This window comes from Chelmon rostratus, chromosome 19, assembly GCF_017976325.1.
Source record: "Chelmon rostratus isolate fCheRos1 chromosome 19, fCheRos1.pri, whole genome shotgun sequence".
NCBI lineage: Eukaryota > Metazoa > Chordata > Actinopteri > Chaetodontiformes > Chaetodontidae > Chelmon > Chelmon rostratus.
In genome coordinates this window covers 20,447,585-20,465,826 of record NC_055676.1, presented here as the reverse complement: position 1 = coordinate 20,465,826, position 18,242 = coordinate 20,447,585, and the positions used below count along the sequence as shown (strand labels likewise).

Sequence of the window (18,242 nt, the reverse complement as noted above, 5' to 3'; positions counted from 1 at the left end):
TAGTATGAAATCACCTGAGGTCCTTAAAATGGCCTTTCATGCAGTTGGCATGATATTTCTAAGATCCACATGAAAAGTGCTTTCAAATGCTTATTTTGGTTTATTATTTATCGGTTTCATCACAGTGCAAATATATTCACATTTAAAAAAGGCACATGAGGCTCATCAGTGCAAATCCACGGCGTCCAGGATTAACGCGTTCATTCTACATGTCACCATGTGAAATTTCCCTTTGACGAATTATCACAGCACGTTTTCATCTTCCACTTTAAAAAGGCTCTTTACACATATTATCATTAATAGTCAATGCAAAATATTGTATTAAAGAAACATCAGGATTAAATTTTTAAAAAGGCGTCACATGTTTAAATCCACTCAGACTCTTTGTCTGAACTCTTTTCATGAGACGTGCTGCAGAGATAAAAGCTGAAAAAGTTTCTCTACATATGTTCAAGAAATAGTTTGACGTTCTGGGAAATCTTGCTCAGAGTGGGATGAGAAGACTGATGCTACTCTTATGTAGATAGAGCCAGCAGCCGATTAGCTTAGCTTAGCATAAACACTGAAAACAGGTAAATAGCTAGCCTGGCTCTGTTCACACGCAGCAAAATCTGCCTTGCAGCACCTCTAAAGCTCATTTACTCTTAACATCTTGTTTAATTCGTACAAAAGCTGATGTCAAAATGACAAATTGTGGCTTTGTGCTGGATTATTTCCTGCCAAACAAGACAGAGACACAGAGACTCGAGCGAGTCTCTGTGTCCCACCAAGAAACAGTTCCTCATTTACTGTGAGCCTCCGTAACATGATGCATTATCGACTTTACACTTCAGTTTTTGTATGAATTAAACAAGTTAGAGCAGGTTGACTAGTGAGCCTGAGAGGAGCTGGTAGGTGGACTTTGTTGCCTTTTTCCATTTTCCTGTGCTAAGCTAAAATAAGCTAAGCTAACAGGCTGCTGGTGACAGCTTTATACAAAACAGACAAACATAAGAGTGGTATCAATCCTATTATCTAACTCTCAAAGACGTCTTTTTCCACAAATGTGGAACGATTCCTTTAGAGATAATTGTATTAATGAGAGCTACAGTGCACCAGCAAACCTTTGGCCGTATTTAAAAACTAAATTTTCGATCTCCACATCTGACAAATGCTGGAAACATTTATGTTTCTGTGAAAAGGTTCAGATGCCAGTTTAAACCCTGAACACTGAAAAGGACAAACTAAGTTTTTAGTGCATTAATAAGCAGAAACAAATAACAGACTGGTAGAATAAGTCCAATCTGCACAACATGAACAAGGCAAATTTATCCTAAAAGAAAATGTATTCATAAAAGTATGAGATATACGAGCACAGCTCAGAAATTTTTTTTTCACAGCAGACATTTTGACTTGTCAGAGAAGGAGAAGCACAAGTGTCAGTAAAAACATTAAAGGAAAAGTTTGACATTTTAGTTTTTGTACTAATTATACAAACAAGATAAAACATGTTAATTAGTGAATTTTCAGGGTGCTACAAGGTGGATTGTACCATGAGGCAGAGCTAGGCTAGCTGTTTTTCCCTGTTTCTATCTGTATGCCAAGCTAAGCTAACTGGCTGCTAGCTCCAGCTACATCTTTAGCATATAACCGTGAGAGAGGTTTCCTTCTGTTTGTCTAATCCTCAGTAAGAGAGCAAATAATCGCATTTTACAGGGTAAGAAACAGTCTTTCTGCTATTTCACGTTTACTGCCTCCTGGCTGTAGCTTCATATTTAGCATTACAGACGTGAGAGTCGTATCAATCTGAAAATGAATAATTGGCAAGAAAGCAAATAATTGCATTCACCAAACTATTAAATTGAAACTTAAATAAGTCTTTATAGGGGAATCTGTCGTGTTATTAGCAGCAGAATTAAGCACGACAGAAACATTTTTCACGCCAATTTAAGATAACTAGCTCCTGGCTTGAGCTACGTGTTAAACAAACAGATGTAAGAATGGCGTCTCGCCCAACTCTCAGCAGGAAAGCAAAGAAGTGTTTAACTTTTCCTTTAACAATGGCTCCGTTCTGTTCAGGCGTCCCAGTAAACCACGCCAGCGAGCACAAAACCAGGACCCTGAAACTGAACGCAGGCAGCGTTCATATTACCATTTCCACCTGTGCTTTTCCTTCTGAGACGCGTCAAGAATTTCACAGTAGGAAACATCGTTATGAAATAGGCCTCTTAATCTATCATACTTGTGGTAAATGTTGCTCTAACCAACCCCACCCGCCGCTGTGAACAGGAAGTAGGCGGGTTTTGGCAGCTTTTCTGCTCCTTTACTTGATGTCGCGGCAGCTGTTGCCCTCACAGGACTGGAGCTTTATGAGCCGCTGGTTCATCGCCTGCAGCACCAGTGGATCCACCTTCTTGATGATGTTCTCCAGCTGGTGGGGGTCCAGCTTCAGGTTATACACTTCCACGAACGACTGGGGACACAAAGAAGAACAGACGCTGAGCTTCACACCTGCTTCCACACTCGTACGTGTGTCACCGATGTGTCAAACGCGGCCATGCTGCACCTCGCTGTCCGCGAACTCGCAGTACTGAAGGTTGTTCTCGCTGTCGAGGGTCCGGACACAGGCGTAGGTGTTGTTGTAGGCGTCTTCGCACACGCAGTCTGGGAAACATTGCTAAAAGAAGTGTCGAGTTAGTGATGCAACGAAAAATTGTTGTCATTGTAACTTAACGAGCTGGTTGCCATTTTGTTTGTACTCTGCAGGTGTGAAATACATACAAGACTGAGGAAAGTGTTTCCTTCATCATAAAACATTTTGCAAGCCCGATCTGTAACATCAGCTGGTTTGAAAACATCAGTGGTGGAATGTACTTTTACTCGAGTACTGTACTTGAGTACAAATTCAAGGTACTTGTACTTCAGTATTTCCATTTCATGCAACTATATACTTCTGCTCTGCTGCATCTCAGTGGTAAGTATTGCACTTTTTACTCGACTACATTTGTCTGACAGCTTCAGGTACTAGTTCAGATCTTCAGATTCCTTCCTGTCCAGTGAAAAGCTTGTATCTCCGGATGTGTTGATGTTGAATGTTTGTGATAAACTGAAGAACATTCTCCTCCTTCTTCAGCTAAATAAACTGTTTAAAAAGCCTCTTGGATCAGCTGGAAAATGCATCGTCACAAAGCTAAAAAACAGGCTGTTTTTCTGATATATGTGGTTCTCAGAATAGAATATGATGCATCGCTGTAGATGAAACCAGCCAACAGTATATAAAGTAGTTCAAATGAGCTCAAGCTGAAACATCTACAGCAGTAAAATGCAGCATTAATGCAGCAGGAATATTAATCCACAAGCATCAGATACAGTGGATATAAAAAGTCTACACACCCCTTTTTGATCCCAAACTGGGAAATTACTCTCTGTGATTTAACCCATCACTGATTGAAACACACACATGCAACATGCAGTGAAACACACAGGAGCAGTGGGCTGCTGCGCCCGGGGAGCATATAGGGGGGTTAAGTGCCTTGCTCAAGATGCAACGACAATGACCCAAAGCACACGTCCAAATCAACAAAAGAATGGCTTCACCAGAATAAGATTAAGGTTTTGGAATGGCCCAGCCAGAGTCCAGACCTGAATCCGACCCCGACGTCTGTGGGGGGATCTGAAGGGGGCTGTGCACCGGAGATGCCCTCGCAATCTGCCAGATTTGAAGCGGTTTTGCAAAGAAGAGTGGGCTCCTACCCAAAAAGACTCAGCGCTGTAATAAAAGCCAAAGGTGCTGCTGTGTGTATTTATGCAACCAGGCTATTTTAATTTTTAACTTTTCCCCTTTAAAGGTTTCATTTTGTTTTTCAGTTGCGTTGTACAGGTTATAGGTCACATTAAAGGTGGAAAAGGTTGTGAAATTATTTATCTTGGTGTCATTTTTTTTACATCACAAAAACCTGGCCTTTGAACAGGAGTGTGCAGACTTTTATATCCACTGTATAATAGAAAAACACTGACAGGAACGTTTCACTGCAACATCAGCACTTTTTGATCATAGATGCATAAATGATGGTTATTACGTTTCGACTTTAACTTTAGTAAAAAATCTGAACGCTTCTTCCACTGCTGCTGCTCAGTGCTGCTACTAAGAGCTGCTGCTGTTTAGTTTTTTAATAATATTACTGGCACTTTTTATTTTATTGCTCTTTTCTTGTGGCAGTTACTCACAGACAGTCCAGGGCCCAGTTTGGGACAAGCAGGGTCCGTAGTTGGAAGTCCCTCTCCGGTGTATTCAACCAGGAAAAAGGGGCGCGCGGTGCCATTACGCAGCGATGGCGCCTGAAAGTCCGAGAATTTAAAGTTAGTTCAGAAGAAGTAACCTTCAGCAAAACACTGAGGTCCGTTTAAAGAAACATCTGACCATCTGAGAGAGGAAAGACTGTCCGTCCACATTCACAGTCGACAGGTTGACGCCAGATATGTCCAGGAAGGTGGGAGCCAGGTCGATGTTCAGCACAGGAGCCTGAAGGGGTCGTGAAACATGAAGGCAGAATGAAAAACAAACGGAGACCGAGGATCACAGCCAGTTTTCAGCAATGCATCTGTGTGTGTGTGTGTGTGTGTGCGTCTGTACGTGTGTGTGTGTGTGTGTGTCACTGGAGGACTGCTTGTGACCTGCAGCGTCTGGTTGGGTTTGATGCCAGGACCGCGGACCATGAGCGGGATCCTGATGTCAAATTCGTACAGCTGCCTCTTGTCGATGGGCAGGGAGAACTGACCTGGAACAGCGAAGGCGGCGGATTACTTTAAGGCGGCTCACAGACAGGAAGTACACCGCGTGACCTCGTGTGAGGACCAGAGGACGGACTTTGCCTGGAGCCGGTTCAGACCTGTGTGGTAGCCGTTGTCCGAGGTGTAGAAGATGTAGGTGTTGTCCAGTTCCTTTATGCTGTCGAGCTTCTTGACCAGCAGCTCCACCATGTCGTCCACAGAGAGCAGAGTCTGCCACCTGCAGGACACATCAGGCATCAACTTTCTTTAACAGGTGTTTTTTTGTTTGGTTTGGTATTTTTAAGTACCGGTATATAAAAATGCACACAGAGTATATCACAAATGTAAATTGTGTATTTTTTACATTTTTCACTCACTTCATTGTTTGATATCGTATCGATTTTTACATTTTAAATGTTGAATTTAATTATTTTGCTCTGAACGTGAGGCTCCTGGGGGACAGGTGTGAGGTGAGGGTCACATGACAGACAGACAGGTGAAAGGCGTCAGCGGGAAACGTTTCAGTTGCTTTGCCGGTTTGTGTCCTGTGAGAAGGTGTAAAACCTGTAAACTCTTGTTAATCAAGCTGCCGTGTTTCCTGGCGGTTTCAGTTGTGACAAAGCAGCTTCTGATCACTGCGATCTGAACGTGATCAGTGCAAACACAAAACAGCAGCGCTGGAAAGTCTTTCAGTGCATTTACTCAATTACTTTCAGTACAACTTTGAGCTACTTGCTATGCTATGCTCCTCTATACTTTGTTCCTGCCATTATGAAAAGTTCGTACCGTTTCCTGTATGCGTTGTCCAGGAAGGCGAGCGAGCTGCTGGACATGGGGTTGACGGGTTGACGCAGCAGCCAGTGTTTGTCCTGACACACGCAAGCAAACAGATTCAGTGGAAAACACTCGTAAAAGAACAGATATCAGATGTAGCAATGATTGACGTGAACTCAAACCTTCCCGGGTTTGTCAAAGCTGCCGTCTCGAGGAGCCTTAACATCGCCAAACTCCTTCTGGTACTGCGGTGCTGCCGTCCAGGGGGAGTGAGGAGCTGGAGGAGACAGCATGAGGAAGAATGGTTGCTGAGGGATCCTGTTCTCCAGGAAGGAAAGGGACCGGTTCGTCTGGGTGGAGGAAATCAAATAAGACTGAATACACCACAAACTCCACATCCGATTCAAAACACAGACGGAAACTCGGAGGAACCAGGATCAGACACCAGGAAATAAACAGCATGTGGATGACGGTGGGAGGAAGTAAAGAAAGGGAGCTGCAGGAACAGGAGGTTTGAGCATTTGCTGCACCTGTGAGTCATTATCACACCACGATACGTACTAACAACTGGTCACAGGCTACTGAATGCATGTTGTTAGATGTGACTAACGCTCACAGTCTCGCGCTGTGTGAAATCAGTAGTTGCAGAAACATGTACAGCGCCTGATTCAGCCCACAGACCCAAAGCTTTAATTTGTCCGACACTGCACATGATGATGGACTCAGTAAAAGTTACACCTGTGCTCATCAGAATTTAGCATGTCAGCATTTACCTAAAAGCACCACACCCTAACCCTTAAAGAACTGTTTCCTTACAGTCCCTGATGCTGATAAAAGTATTACTGCAACTCATCAGCAGCCAGCAGTGCAGCTGACAGAGAGGGTTCAGCCCTCGTAAACCATATTTAAAGCAGACAGACTCATCTGTCACCTGATGAGGATGACGTGCAGCAGCAGCATGAAGCCACGAAACAGACGAGTTCACACATTTAAACACACAAAGACAGCAAACGTCTTCACTCAGAGTGGAAATACTCTTTTCGTGCCATCTAGTTGATGATTAATCTCACACTGCTGACAAAGAAGTCGTATCACACATTTCACATTTCTACGACGGCAGCTGATTCAGGCAATCTGAAGGGGAACAGTCGGATCTGGTCCCATAAATCCTCACATAAATGTGCTCAGTGCATGACAGACAGCTGATCACAGGCTCGGTGCAGGCAGGAGTCACTGCACGATGACGACTTACGATGAGGTCTGTGAGGTAATCCTCCTCATAAAGGTCTCCATGCTTTTCTTCCTTGCCGTTGACTGACAGTGTGTAGTTGTAGTACTGCGAGTTCCCCACCTGTAAGCATACAGCACAGGCTGTGACCGCGCGCGCGCGCGCGCGTGTGTGTGTGTGTGTGTGTGTGTGTGCTTGTGTGACTCACCAGTGCATGCCACTGGTTCCAGCCAGGTGGAACATGACCAACGTCTCCTCCGTCTTTCTTCCCATACTGTTAAAAAAAACCCAATTACATAAGAGCTGACAGAGCTAAAGCAAGCTAAATGCTAAAAAGAGCATGCTAACATATGTTTACCATACTACCATCATCAACCAGCATGCTAACATTTGCTATTTAGTGATAAAAAGCACTGAAGCTGTTGATGAAATCACTCAAACTGTCCCACGTTACAGGAAGCCACAGGGCTGAAGCGGCTGCGACACCCCCATCCTCAGCTGGTCGAGGTGGTTTTATTTCTAATCTTTCTTGCTGTTGCAGGAAATGTCTCCCAGTCTGCACAGGAGGTGCTGCAAGCTGATGAAAGTGTGAACTTGCTCATGAAGCGTGACTGCGTTCCCACCTGGTTGAGATACTTCCCGGCGAAGAACGTCTGGTACTTCTGCTTGCTGAGGAAGACGGGGAAGGCCTCCGACTCGGGGCCTGTCTGCCACAGAGCGCTGGAGCAGTTCCCAGACAGGGAGTTGTTCCTCACCTCGTGGTTGTGGGGGTACCGCCCCGTCAGGATGCTGCTCCTGCTGGGGCAGCACAGCGGCGTCACCGTGAACTTGATGGGGGAAGGAAGCGAGAGCAGTGGCGGAGGAGGAAGAGAATAGAGGAAGAGAAGGAGGAAAAGGATGATGAATAAGATGCGTGACAGTGAGGAGAGGAGGATGTGCAACTGAGTTTCAACATCTTCAAACATTGTGTGATCGTTGGGGAGTGCAGCGATGGAAGAGGACTCACGAACGCAGTACTTTATGTACTGCGCACAGTAAACATACTCACAGCGTTCACAAACGTTGCTCCTGCATCTCCAATCAGAGCTTTAGTTTTCTTCATTGGGGTCTGCAGGGCAGAGACAGGGACAGACAGACATGTGAGGGTTTCTGAGCACTAATAGAGACATTATGAACTCGTTATCTTTACGACTTGTTTAATTAACTGTTCCTGTGCAAAGGTCCCGCTTTCGTTCCTGACTTTGACTTTTACTCTTGTTTGTTCTGGATCTGAAGCCATTGGTCGATTGATTGACTGACCTCAATGAAAGAGCTGTCAGCTTGGAGTCAGTGGTTACCATGGCAACCGTTGACTGCAGCTGGGACCACACAGCTCTCAGGACTCAGACTCAGGTCTTAAGATGTTCCACATCTTTCAGGCATCATGAGATTTATTCAGCTGTTCGGTTTCACTCATATCAATCAAACATCTTCCCGCGTTTCCACGTCTGGCACACAGATTGAGATACGCCATTGTGTTGAGATATGACATAATGAGATATGAAATTTCTCGAAAATCCGCTCATAGACTTTTTCTCGATGCTGTTTCCTTTGCACTGCTTTCAGCCGCTCTGTCTCTCGTGTTCATGTGGATCAATAGGTGTGACAAAACTTTCAAACTGTCTTCTGTCCATCAGTGAAGTCGATTAATGTCGAAAAAGCTTCTTTTGTTCACAGCTGCAGCACGCTGACAACATGACAGAGCAGTACACCTGCACGGGTCAGCTTCAAGCTTCTGGATGGATATAATTTAGATAATGAGGTGATAAAACACCATAAAGTGTGGTGAAGTCATTATAAACTGAAGTTCAGGTACCTGACAACGCTGCAGATTCCTACTCGAAGGCAGGAGCCTGAACGGAGCGTTAGAAACTTAACTTCCCTGTAAGATCAGTACAGGTGATAATTCTGAGGGTCGACTCACCATCCCCCCCAGCTCAACATCCTGATCGTCGGCGACGATCAGGATGATGTTGCTGGGTTTGGCGCTCGGTTCCGCACACCTGACGCAGCAGGTGAGCAGCGCCGACAGCAGCGTGAGCAGAGCGAGGGCTGCTGCCGGGTGTCCTCTCTGCCGGGCTCTGGTCGCTCCTGATCCGCTCCTCACAACTGCCATGAGTCCTCCAGAGCACCGGGCCCGCTGCCACGCGCACACACACACACACACACTCCGTGCAGCTGAAGTTTGGCGTCCTGGTCTCAGGTAGGATGAGCCGTTTGACTGAGCGCGTGCAGGCTGGACGGACACAGTGAGCTTCAGTTTGAGGAAGTGGAGAGAAGAGCCGGAGTCATATGATCACACAGAGGGGGGAGGAGTGAAGGCCGAGAACACGCTGTTCAGCATGGACTTCACACAACCTGTTGATCCCTGATCCGTACCAAGTCATTATCCATACGTTATGCTATACTACATCACATTCTATTCTATTCTATTCTATTCTATTCTATTCTATTATAGTATATTATATTATAGTATATTATATTGTATTATATCATATTATATTATATTATAGTTAATCCAATATAGAAAGCAATTACTTTGTTTTACTTTATTTTAAGACTAAAATCACATTTTAATTTTGTTTTATGCTCAAAAGAGACCTTTATTTCCAAACAGAAATCATTTTACTCATTTTGCTGATTTAACGTCTTAATCAAGTCGTATTATTTAAGGATATTTTAGGCTGATGTCAATATAATTAGAAATTGATACAATACCATATGATCAGTATTCAGACTTGTTTTTTACAGAAACATGTTCGTTATGTTTAGTTCCCTTGTGACCTGGATTTGTTTAGAGTTGCAGATTTTACAGTTATAGATCGATCTTGCAGTTAGAGACTGGAGACACTGTTTCTAATGACCTCAAACATACAGTAAATATGCACAGAACCCATCAGGTTGATCCATGTGGCCCTAATAGGTTTAAAGAACGGGTTTAGTTTCCTTTTCAGGAAAAATGAAACCAAAATGTAAACAGAAGGAGGATCTGAAACCGGTTCAACACGAATATTTCACAGTCATTTCCCTTAAATTTCCCCTTAAACAGCCTCAGAGTTACTGTCGATCAGTTTATTTCAGTGTTTCATGTTGTTATATTCTCTATGTTTCAGTACATAATTCATTATACATAATGACACAGATTTGGCAGAGTGCTTGTATATGACATAAGCCAAAATGGAAAAATAAGATGACATTTCTTTTTCTGTGCAATCTAATAAGAAATCTGATTTAATGTACATTATGTCGTCTTATTAACATGTTGCTGTAATTCAGGTTGATGTACTTGATATCTATGGGATTTTTTTGGCCTTGAGTAGATAAAGAAAGGAGTTTTGTTGGTTTAAACGGTGTCAACAACGTAATGTAAGAAAAGATGGAGAATAAAACTCACTTGAACAACAGCTGACGGTGCTCTGCTGGCTGATAGTAGTCTGTGCTTCAGAGAGGGTGGAGGTTACCTTTGGTGACTGCAGACAGTTTATCATTGTTATCATCTCTGTTGTGAGGAATGAGTTCGGCCACATTCAGGGAGGAAAAACATTTACTCAGTTTCCGTGCTTCAGTACAATTTTTAGGTACTTGTACTTTACTTTATACTTCCACTTCACACTTTATACAGAGAAATATTTTACTTTTAACTTCACTGCATTTATCTGACAGCTGTAGTTACTTCACAGATTTTTACACTAAAAACACATGATACATAATTACAATGCATTGTTAAAAACTGAGCCAGTGGTTCCCAACTTTTTTAAAAAACATAAATAAATAAATGAATAAACAAACAATGTACATGAACCTTTAGTTAACACTAGTGTATTTATTCTCTTGAGCACAGAAACATAATTGACAAAAAATGTCTGAGTGTTTGCAAACGACCTCATGAGCTGATGCTGATTATCTCAGAATTATTAGTATTTTTACTATTTAGTGATCATGAGTATATCTGTTTATTCTGTTTATATCACAGATTACTTTTCTCTTTTCTTTTTTGCAGCGGCAGTAGTGGATTTCCATACCAGGAAGCATGCCTGTTTCCAGTCGGAACTATTTTGGTGACGCGCAGCCGGTGTACCAACACAGCTGCATCCGGTTGATCTGAATTTCTGCTGCTCGATGTGGTTTTCTTTCCCACTAAACTGCTTCAGAAAGTGGATTCCGTGACGTTAGACACCCCGACATGCCTGCGTCGTAGTATTTTAATGAATAGTAATTACAGTTTTACGATAAATAGCTTTATAAAAGTAAGCTAGCAGCAAAGAAGTGGTGGATGTATGACAAGAGTGAGTAGACCTAATGTCAAAATTAGCCAAAAACAACTAAAATATGTTGTTTTATTTATCTTATATGTTTGTAGGCTTCAGTACCGGTGTGTTATCAGATGCTTTAACGCCTTCCTGAACCACAGAGTCAAACATGGTGCCATTAAAGAGAAGAAAGCTCGTCTCCTCTCATATTGGGAACACTGGGACTGACTGCAGTGGACCTGAAGTACCAAACAAGTTCCCACAGGTCGTTTTGTTCCTGCTGGAGAGGAAAATGGGAGCCAGTCGAAGAGCTTTTCTCTCCCGGCTCGGTCAAAGCAAAGGATTTCAAGTGGAGGAGAAGTTCAGGCAAGATGAACGTTAACACATCAAATTGTTTATTACAGATAAATAACTTTTAAAAAAATACATGCAAACATGAAAACCAGCAGGTTAGTGGAATTAATATATCCTCATGTACTCAAGTACTGTATTTATGTACAAATATGAAGTACTTTAGTCTTTTCTTTTCCTGCAGCTTTAGTTAATTTACAACATGAGGTTGTAGCACATAAAACATGTAAAGAGTTTATAAAATGTGTTTGTTTTCACTGGACAGGAAGGGTGTAACCAATCCATCATCGAGATTGTTGGCGATGAATTTCCTGTTGAACCAATTAATTGACTAAATGATTAACTGACTAATTGTTTGAGCAGACGTGTTGATCGTCGTCTTTTCACAGTCGGAGTGTCTCGCACGTCATCTCTGAGAATAACTGTGGTGACGAGGTCAGGACGTGGCTGGACTCACAGGTCGGAGGCCAAACACCTGTTCACCTGCTGGACATCAGCTGGTACACAGAGAGCATGCGCGCAGGATGTCCTGTTGAAATCCTGGACAGACATAAACTCCAGGTACGTTTTACCTGTGTTCACCCACAGACACACAATCAGGAGACTCACTCCTCTGACAGCAAAGTGTTAAAGATTAACCGTGAAGAGCTGATCAGTGTAACACGATAAATCCTCCCTGCATGGAGGTCATAATGTTTTTTATTAATGCATCACACAGAGAGGTGTTTCTGTTGTTTAGTCTACCCCCACTGACATAAATGGGGTGGACAAAATAATAGAAACACCTGTTATTTACAAAAATCCCACAAATCATCAAAAAGAATACGACGAAGATTCTCCTTCATTCAGAATTATACTCAATGCTTCAGCTAGTATATCACAGGTGAGAGTGAAAGTGTTTAATTTCATCTTCTTTTTGCAGTGTGATGGACGCAGTCCTGAGCTTTCGGTTGGTGTCTCTGTGTCTTTCAGGAGCAGCGGACTGATGAAGCAGAGGTCGCGGCGTTCTCCGCTCCCAGCTACGCCTGCCAGAGACGAACCACCCTGGTCGACCGCAACACCGTCCTCACTGTGTGTCCTCCAGCAAACACACGCCCCACCTTCAGCACTGACAGCAGCTCAAAAACACGGAGGTGGTCTGAAGCTGTGCGTGGTTTCTGTTTCAGGATGCTCTGTCGCTCCTGGCTGAAAACGCTGAGCTCAGCGAGGAGGACGGACGAGGCGTTGCGTTTCGACGGGCCGCCGCCGTGCTGAAGGCTCTCCCCGAAGCGGTGACGGACATGACGCAGCTCAGAGGGCTGCCCTGCCTCGGAGAACATTCGCTCAGAGTCATCAAAGTCAGTGCAAAATGTCTGTTTTTTCTCTCTTTCTGAGCTTCTTCTGGCTGATTGTCCCACTCAAAGACCACCTGATAATTTGTTTGTTTTTGTAGGATATTTTGGCGAATGGAGCATCAAGTGAAGTTGAATCTATGAAGCAATCTGAGCGCTACAAAGCTCTGAAGGTCTGTCGTCTGTTTTGCACATGAACTTGAGTGTTTTCTGATCTTCACTGTGGTGTCTGACCCCCCCCCCGAGGATGTGACGGGTCACCAGATGATAAGAGGAACAAGAAAAAAATGCTCTCACACGAGATCATATTCATTTTTTGTGACTTTCTTGTGAAGTTCTCCTCCTGTAACCTCCTCAAAGCTTAAAACTAAACTTAAGCCAGAAGGAAAAAAAATTCTTCTGAATGACTCACAGCTGTTCATGAGCAGATGTTCTGTAGCTTCATTTTTTTGTTCTCAAGGCGGCCACTCACGGCACCATGTAGGATGTTTTTCATCTTCAGTAACAGCAGCAAACTTAGCTTAAAGGTAAATACAGGATAGTTTAAAAATGACACAATAATTTAAGTCAACGTTGTTGTTACAGGAGTCACTGTGTTTAAACAGATCAGTTTGTGCATCTGCTTTCTCTTTAGCACCACCTAGTGGCGGTGGTCCTGCATCAGTCTGTTTATATTTATGTACTGTCAACAAACCCATGAAAAGACTCAAACTGAACACTGAATGTACCAACAAGTTCTGTGACTGTATCACATCTTCTTCCTCTAAGAGCTCCATTAAAAACACATCACCATGAACACACACACTGTAGTTTATTCTGACTCACACACACACACACACACCATCCTGCTGCCACAAACACTCACTACAGCACCAAATGTGAATTAATCCGCTGCTGAAAATAGTCCCAAAAGCACACTATTTCCTCCTGTTCGTCTGATTACGACTACAGTGAGCAGCTGAAGCATTAATATTTATCCTGATATATATCAGATCATTCTTTTAATGGGGTTTGTTCACAATAACAAGAATTTATCATCCTGTCAGTGTGATAGTTTAATCAAACCGTTAAAGTGAAGGTGAACTCACTGAGGTGAAGTCGTTACGATCAGCGTTTTTACCTACACGTGCGTTTCAGGTCTTAACGGGTATTTTTGGAGTCGGGGCGAAAACAGCAGATCGATGGATCAAAGCCGGGATCCGCAACCTCCAGCAGCTGCAGGATTCGGGACAAACACTCAATCGAACACAGCGAGCAGGTGAGCGTCTCTGCGTCCGTGCTGCCTTTCGTCTCGACCCCCCCCTGAACAAACACCTTCTCGCCTTTCAGGCCTCGAGCACTACGACGACCTCGGCCAGCCGGTCATGAAGGCAGAGGCGAACGCCATCGGTCAGATAGTAGAGGAAGCCGTCGGGTCCGTGTTACCGGGCGCACGCGTGACTCTGATTGGAGGATTCAGGAGGTAAAAGAGCAAACTTTGAGTATTCTGACACTCACGTGACCCGTCCAGGATGAATGAAGTCAACGTCATAGCTGACTGTCTCTGCAGGGGGAAGCTGACAGGCCACGATGTGGACTTCCTGATAACACACCCAGAGGAGGGCAGAGAGGTGGGGCTGATGCCTAAAGTGGTTTCCTGGTTGGAATCACAGGTAAACTCCCCTAAAGGTGTCTCGATATGATCATCTCGATTCATATTAGCCACTTTCTCACTGCACAGAAGTTATAATAGCAGTTTTCTGTCCCTGCAGGGTTTCCTGTTGTACCAGAAAACCACAAGAAACTCTTACCTGGAGGCTAAAGACGGTCCAGCTCGGCCCTCCTCCAACATGGACCGCTTCGAGAGGTGTTTGTCCATCTTTAAACTGACCAAAGAGGAGAAAGGAGGGAGGAAACAGCCAGAGACACTAACAGAAGACTGCACGGAGAGCGTCAGAGCACCTGATCCAGATCCACGTGTTCAGATCCTCCGAGGCGAAAGAGGCACACATGAAGGTGGGCTGGAGGTGGATCAGACAAAACCTGCAGGACGCAAACCGTGGAGGGCCGTGAGGGTGGACCTGGTGGTCTCTCCGATCAGCCAGTTTGCTTTCGCTCTGCTGGGCTGGACAGGATCCAAGGTGAGCTTTCAGACATGACGTAGACCAGGGTGTTCCTCAGTGAATAAAACTCACGCTGACTCCGTGTTCTCCACAGCTATTTGAGAGGGAGCTGCGACGCTGGGCGGCCCACGAGAAGACCATGTCCCTGAGCAGCCACGCTCTGTACGACAACAAACAGGTACACACACACACACACACACACACCTGTGAGGTGTTTTGTACGTCATCTTAGTTAGCAGGATGTCATTTTTCTTGATTCTTACAGAAAAGGTATCTGAGAGCCACGTCAGAGGAGGAGATATTTGCCCATCTCGGACTGGAGTACATTCCTCCATCAGAGAGAAACGCCTGACCACACCTGCTGAGTTGTAATACTCGTTACGGCCACCAGAGGCTGAGTTGAGCCACATGTGGCAGGAGTTTGCCTTCAGGACTTTCTGGCAGAAAGTCTTTCTCATGTTGCTAAAGGGTCGATTTTAACCCAAACCAGGATCTTTTCCTGAAACTAACCAAGTAGTTTTGGTGCCTAAATCTAAATTTAAAGATCAAAATCAAAGTAAAAATAGCAAAAATAATGAAAATAATCAGCTTTGACATTTAGTTTCACACGGGACCCGGTCTCCTCTGTGAAAGTCCTGCGTTTGAACGATTCATCCTCTATGACCCCCTCTGTGTGTGCTTTGTCTCTCTGTGTTTCTGTCTGTGGTGCACCCCAGCCTCTGGTGGCAGGAATGAGTATTACAACCAAAAACACTTCGAAAATTGACCCGGACAAAAAAAAATGTTCTTTCTTTCTGTTCAGTTAATTTCAAAGATGAAAAAATTATTGATTCGTGAAAAAAACAAAATTTCTTACCCACCCTTCAGGGCTTCCGTAGATTTGTGCTCGACTGCTCGAGCGACACACCGGATGAAGTTTTCATTGGACGAAATTTAAACTTTTTGTGCTGAGTGACCCAGTGCTGTGTTGCCAGAGCTGGAGCAGTTTAATAGAAGAGTCCTGCAATAAATCCTCCATCATGAAGGTTATAATGTTCAGTTGAAGCTGTTTCAGAGTCGTTGATTGAACTGTACTATATTGAACTGAACTATAATTTAGTTCAGCTCAACAGCACCATAAACCTTCACTTTAGTCAATAAGTCAATATTTTGCACCCTCTGTTGCAGCTGCAGCTCTTTTCACTGCACAATCGACATATATGTTCCATATTTTAAACTGTAAATTTGTATTTATGAGCATTTTTTTTCTCTTGCTTTGTATTTTTTAACTGTGACGCACCAAAACACTAAACCACAATCACTGCATGTGAGAATTCATTTGGCAGTAAAACCTGTTTGTGGTTCTGATTCTAAACTTTGAAATGTTCATTCATCTGAAATCAACAACATCTTCAATAAAAACAAAACCTTCATAAAGGATTTTTTCCAGGGCCGACTTGAATTAGTTTCAGCCAGGTGTACCTGATAAACTGGCAACTGAGTGTAGGTTCCCTCAGGTAGAGATTCAAAACTGACATAAGAAGTGCTGCAACCTGTCTATATTGATTGATTGATTGATTGATTCCTTTATTTCGAACATGTAAAAAAACAAAGAAAGACAGAGCAAACAGACAAAAGTGAATAAAGAAGAAAAGAAAAAAAAGAGAAAAAAAATAATTAATTAATTAATTAATTAAACAAAAAAATAATCACCTTCTTCAGTGCATGCTGATCTCAGATTACATGAGCGAAAGGGAGTAGGAAGAAGTGTAAACTTATTAAACCCTACCCCTAAAGTACTATTACAGTTTTATCGAGAAAAAAAACAAAACAACAAACAACAAAAACTCATGACTGAAACATTATGATTCATCTTCAACTTGTACGTGATCCGTATATTCAGCAATTACGATAAATAGCTTTCACAAAAACACACCCAAATACCTATTAGTCATGACTATATCTCGTGAGAATCAATTCCTTACACCTTTTTTTAAACTGAATTATGTTAGATATTTGTTTTATCTCTACACACAATTTGTTCCATAATTTGACTCCACAGATCGTAACACAAAAACTTTTCAATGTAGTGCGCGCTCTAAGAATCTTTAGATTTAACTCACCCCTTAATTTATAGCATCCCTCTCTATCACAAAACCGTTTCTGAACATTACCTGGCAGTAAGTTATTCCTTGCTTTATATATTACTTGCATAGTTTTGAACTCAACAATGTCAAGAATTTTAATGTTTTAGTTTTTAAAAATAATGGCTCAGTGTGTTCACGAAAGCCCACATTGTTAACAATTCTCATTGTTCTCTTTTGTAAAATAAAAAGTGCCTGTAATGAACTTGTGTATGTATTTCCCCATACCTCCACACAGTAATTTAAGTAGGGTAACACTAGTGAACTATAAAGAATGTAAAGTGATTTTTTATCCAACATGTGTTTTGTTTTTGCTAGGACTGAGAGGTTTCTGGATATTTTGTTTTGAACATGTCTTATGTGAGGTTTCCAGCAAATTTTGTCATCAATTGTCACTCCGAGACATAACTAAGGTTTTGTTATCTTTCTAGAATGAGTGCCTGTATTTGCTCGTCTGGGCTCACTCTGCTTCTATTGTGCAATAAAAGATGTTTCAATAAAGTCTTAAAGGACGTCTGATGATATTCAGCCAACAAATCCCCTAAGACGCCAACATGTTCTTATGTAGCTTCGCTTCTAAAAGGCTGCAGAGAGGCCATTGTTTCTGCTCACCAGTTTCTGTGTGACGGGATTAAATCTGCTCTGAGATCAGGTGAGATGAGAGCAAGAACATTCTGATCAAATCAACCAAGAAGACACCTGAAAAACTAACTCAACTAAAAATACTGAAAATAACTCAGAGTTTCTGCTTTTATACTGCGTGCAGTTCGTCTCGCTTCACGTTCAGCGTTTTTGTTTCTCGCCGTGTTGTTTGGTGTAACGCGTCCACACCTGCGTCACACTGACCTGCTTTCCACGACGTCCTCGCCGAACCAAAACCACAGAGCAGAGACGTCACACGAGACCTCAGTTACTGGAGTCTGAGCTCCTTCTGCTGTCCATGCTGCTTTATGCTTTACTACATCTTTGAGGGAAATAATGTTTCTTATCTGAAAGCTATGTTTACGTCTCATATCTAGATTTTACATTAAAACATATGAAAGCTTGGGAAAAAAAAACCCTGTTGTAGGTTAAACCAGTGATTTTAAATATTTTACCCTTTGCTCTAATGTCTAGTTTAATATTTTAAGAACATTTTGTAGATAAAGCTTTTGTACTTTTACTTAAAAAGGATTTTGAATGCAGGACTGGAGTATTTTTTAGATAAGATAAGACTTTATTAATCCCACGCCGGGGAAATGAAATTGTTACAGACAGCGAAGAATAAAAGAGACAAAGAAAGATTAAAAAAAGAC

At 42.8% G+C, this 18,242-nt stretch overlaps 2 protein-coding genes across 2 annotated transcripts; one reads left to right on the top strand and one right to left on the bottom strand.

Moving 5' to 3' along the window:
• Window positions 1-85: 85 nt before the first annotated feature.
• On the bottom strand, window positions 86-9,054 carry gnsb (glucosamine (N-acetyl)-6-sulfatase (Sanfilippo disease IIID), b). The gene is made up of 13 exons (XM_041959922.1): window positions 8,715-9,054; window positions 7,800-7,859; window positions 7,375-7,578; window positions 6,960-7,025; window positions 6,776-6,874; window positions 5,706-5,873; window positions 5,536-5,618; window positions 4,869-4,987; window positions 4,654-4,757; window positions 4,400-4,501; window positions 4,207-4,317; window positions 2,546-2,656; window positions 86-2,452 (listed from the first exon to the last, which is right to left on the bottom strand). Exons 1-13 carry the CDS (start codon window positions 8,904-8,906, stop codon window positions 2,303-2,305), a joined length of 1,569 nt encoding a protein of 522 aa, XP_041815856.1. The 5' UTR covers window positions 8,907-9,054; the 3' UTR covers window positions 86-2,302.
• Window positions 9,055-9,810: 756 nt separating this feature from the next.
• polm (polymerase (DNA directed), mu) lies at window positions 9,811-16,484 on the top strand. The gene is made up of 12 exons (XM_041959963.1): window positions 9,811-11,076; window positions 11,202-11,406; window positions 11,781-11,952; window positions 12,364-12,462; window positions 12,558-12,728; window positions 12,824-12,895; window positions 13,860-13,980; window positions 14,052-14,184; window positions 14,272-14,374; window positions 14,474-14,842; window positions 14,919-15,002; window positions 15,090-16,484. The coding sequence occupies exons 1-12, from the start codon at window positions 11,064-11,066 to the stop codon at window positions 15,174-15,176; spliced, it is 1,629 nt and encodes a 542-aa protein (XP_041815897.1). The 5' UTR covers window positions 9,811-11,063; the 3' UTR covers window positions 15,177-16,484.
• Window positions 16,485-18,242: the final 1,758 nt, after the last annotated feature.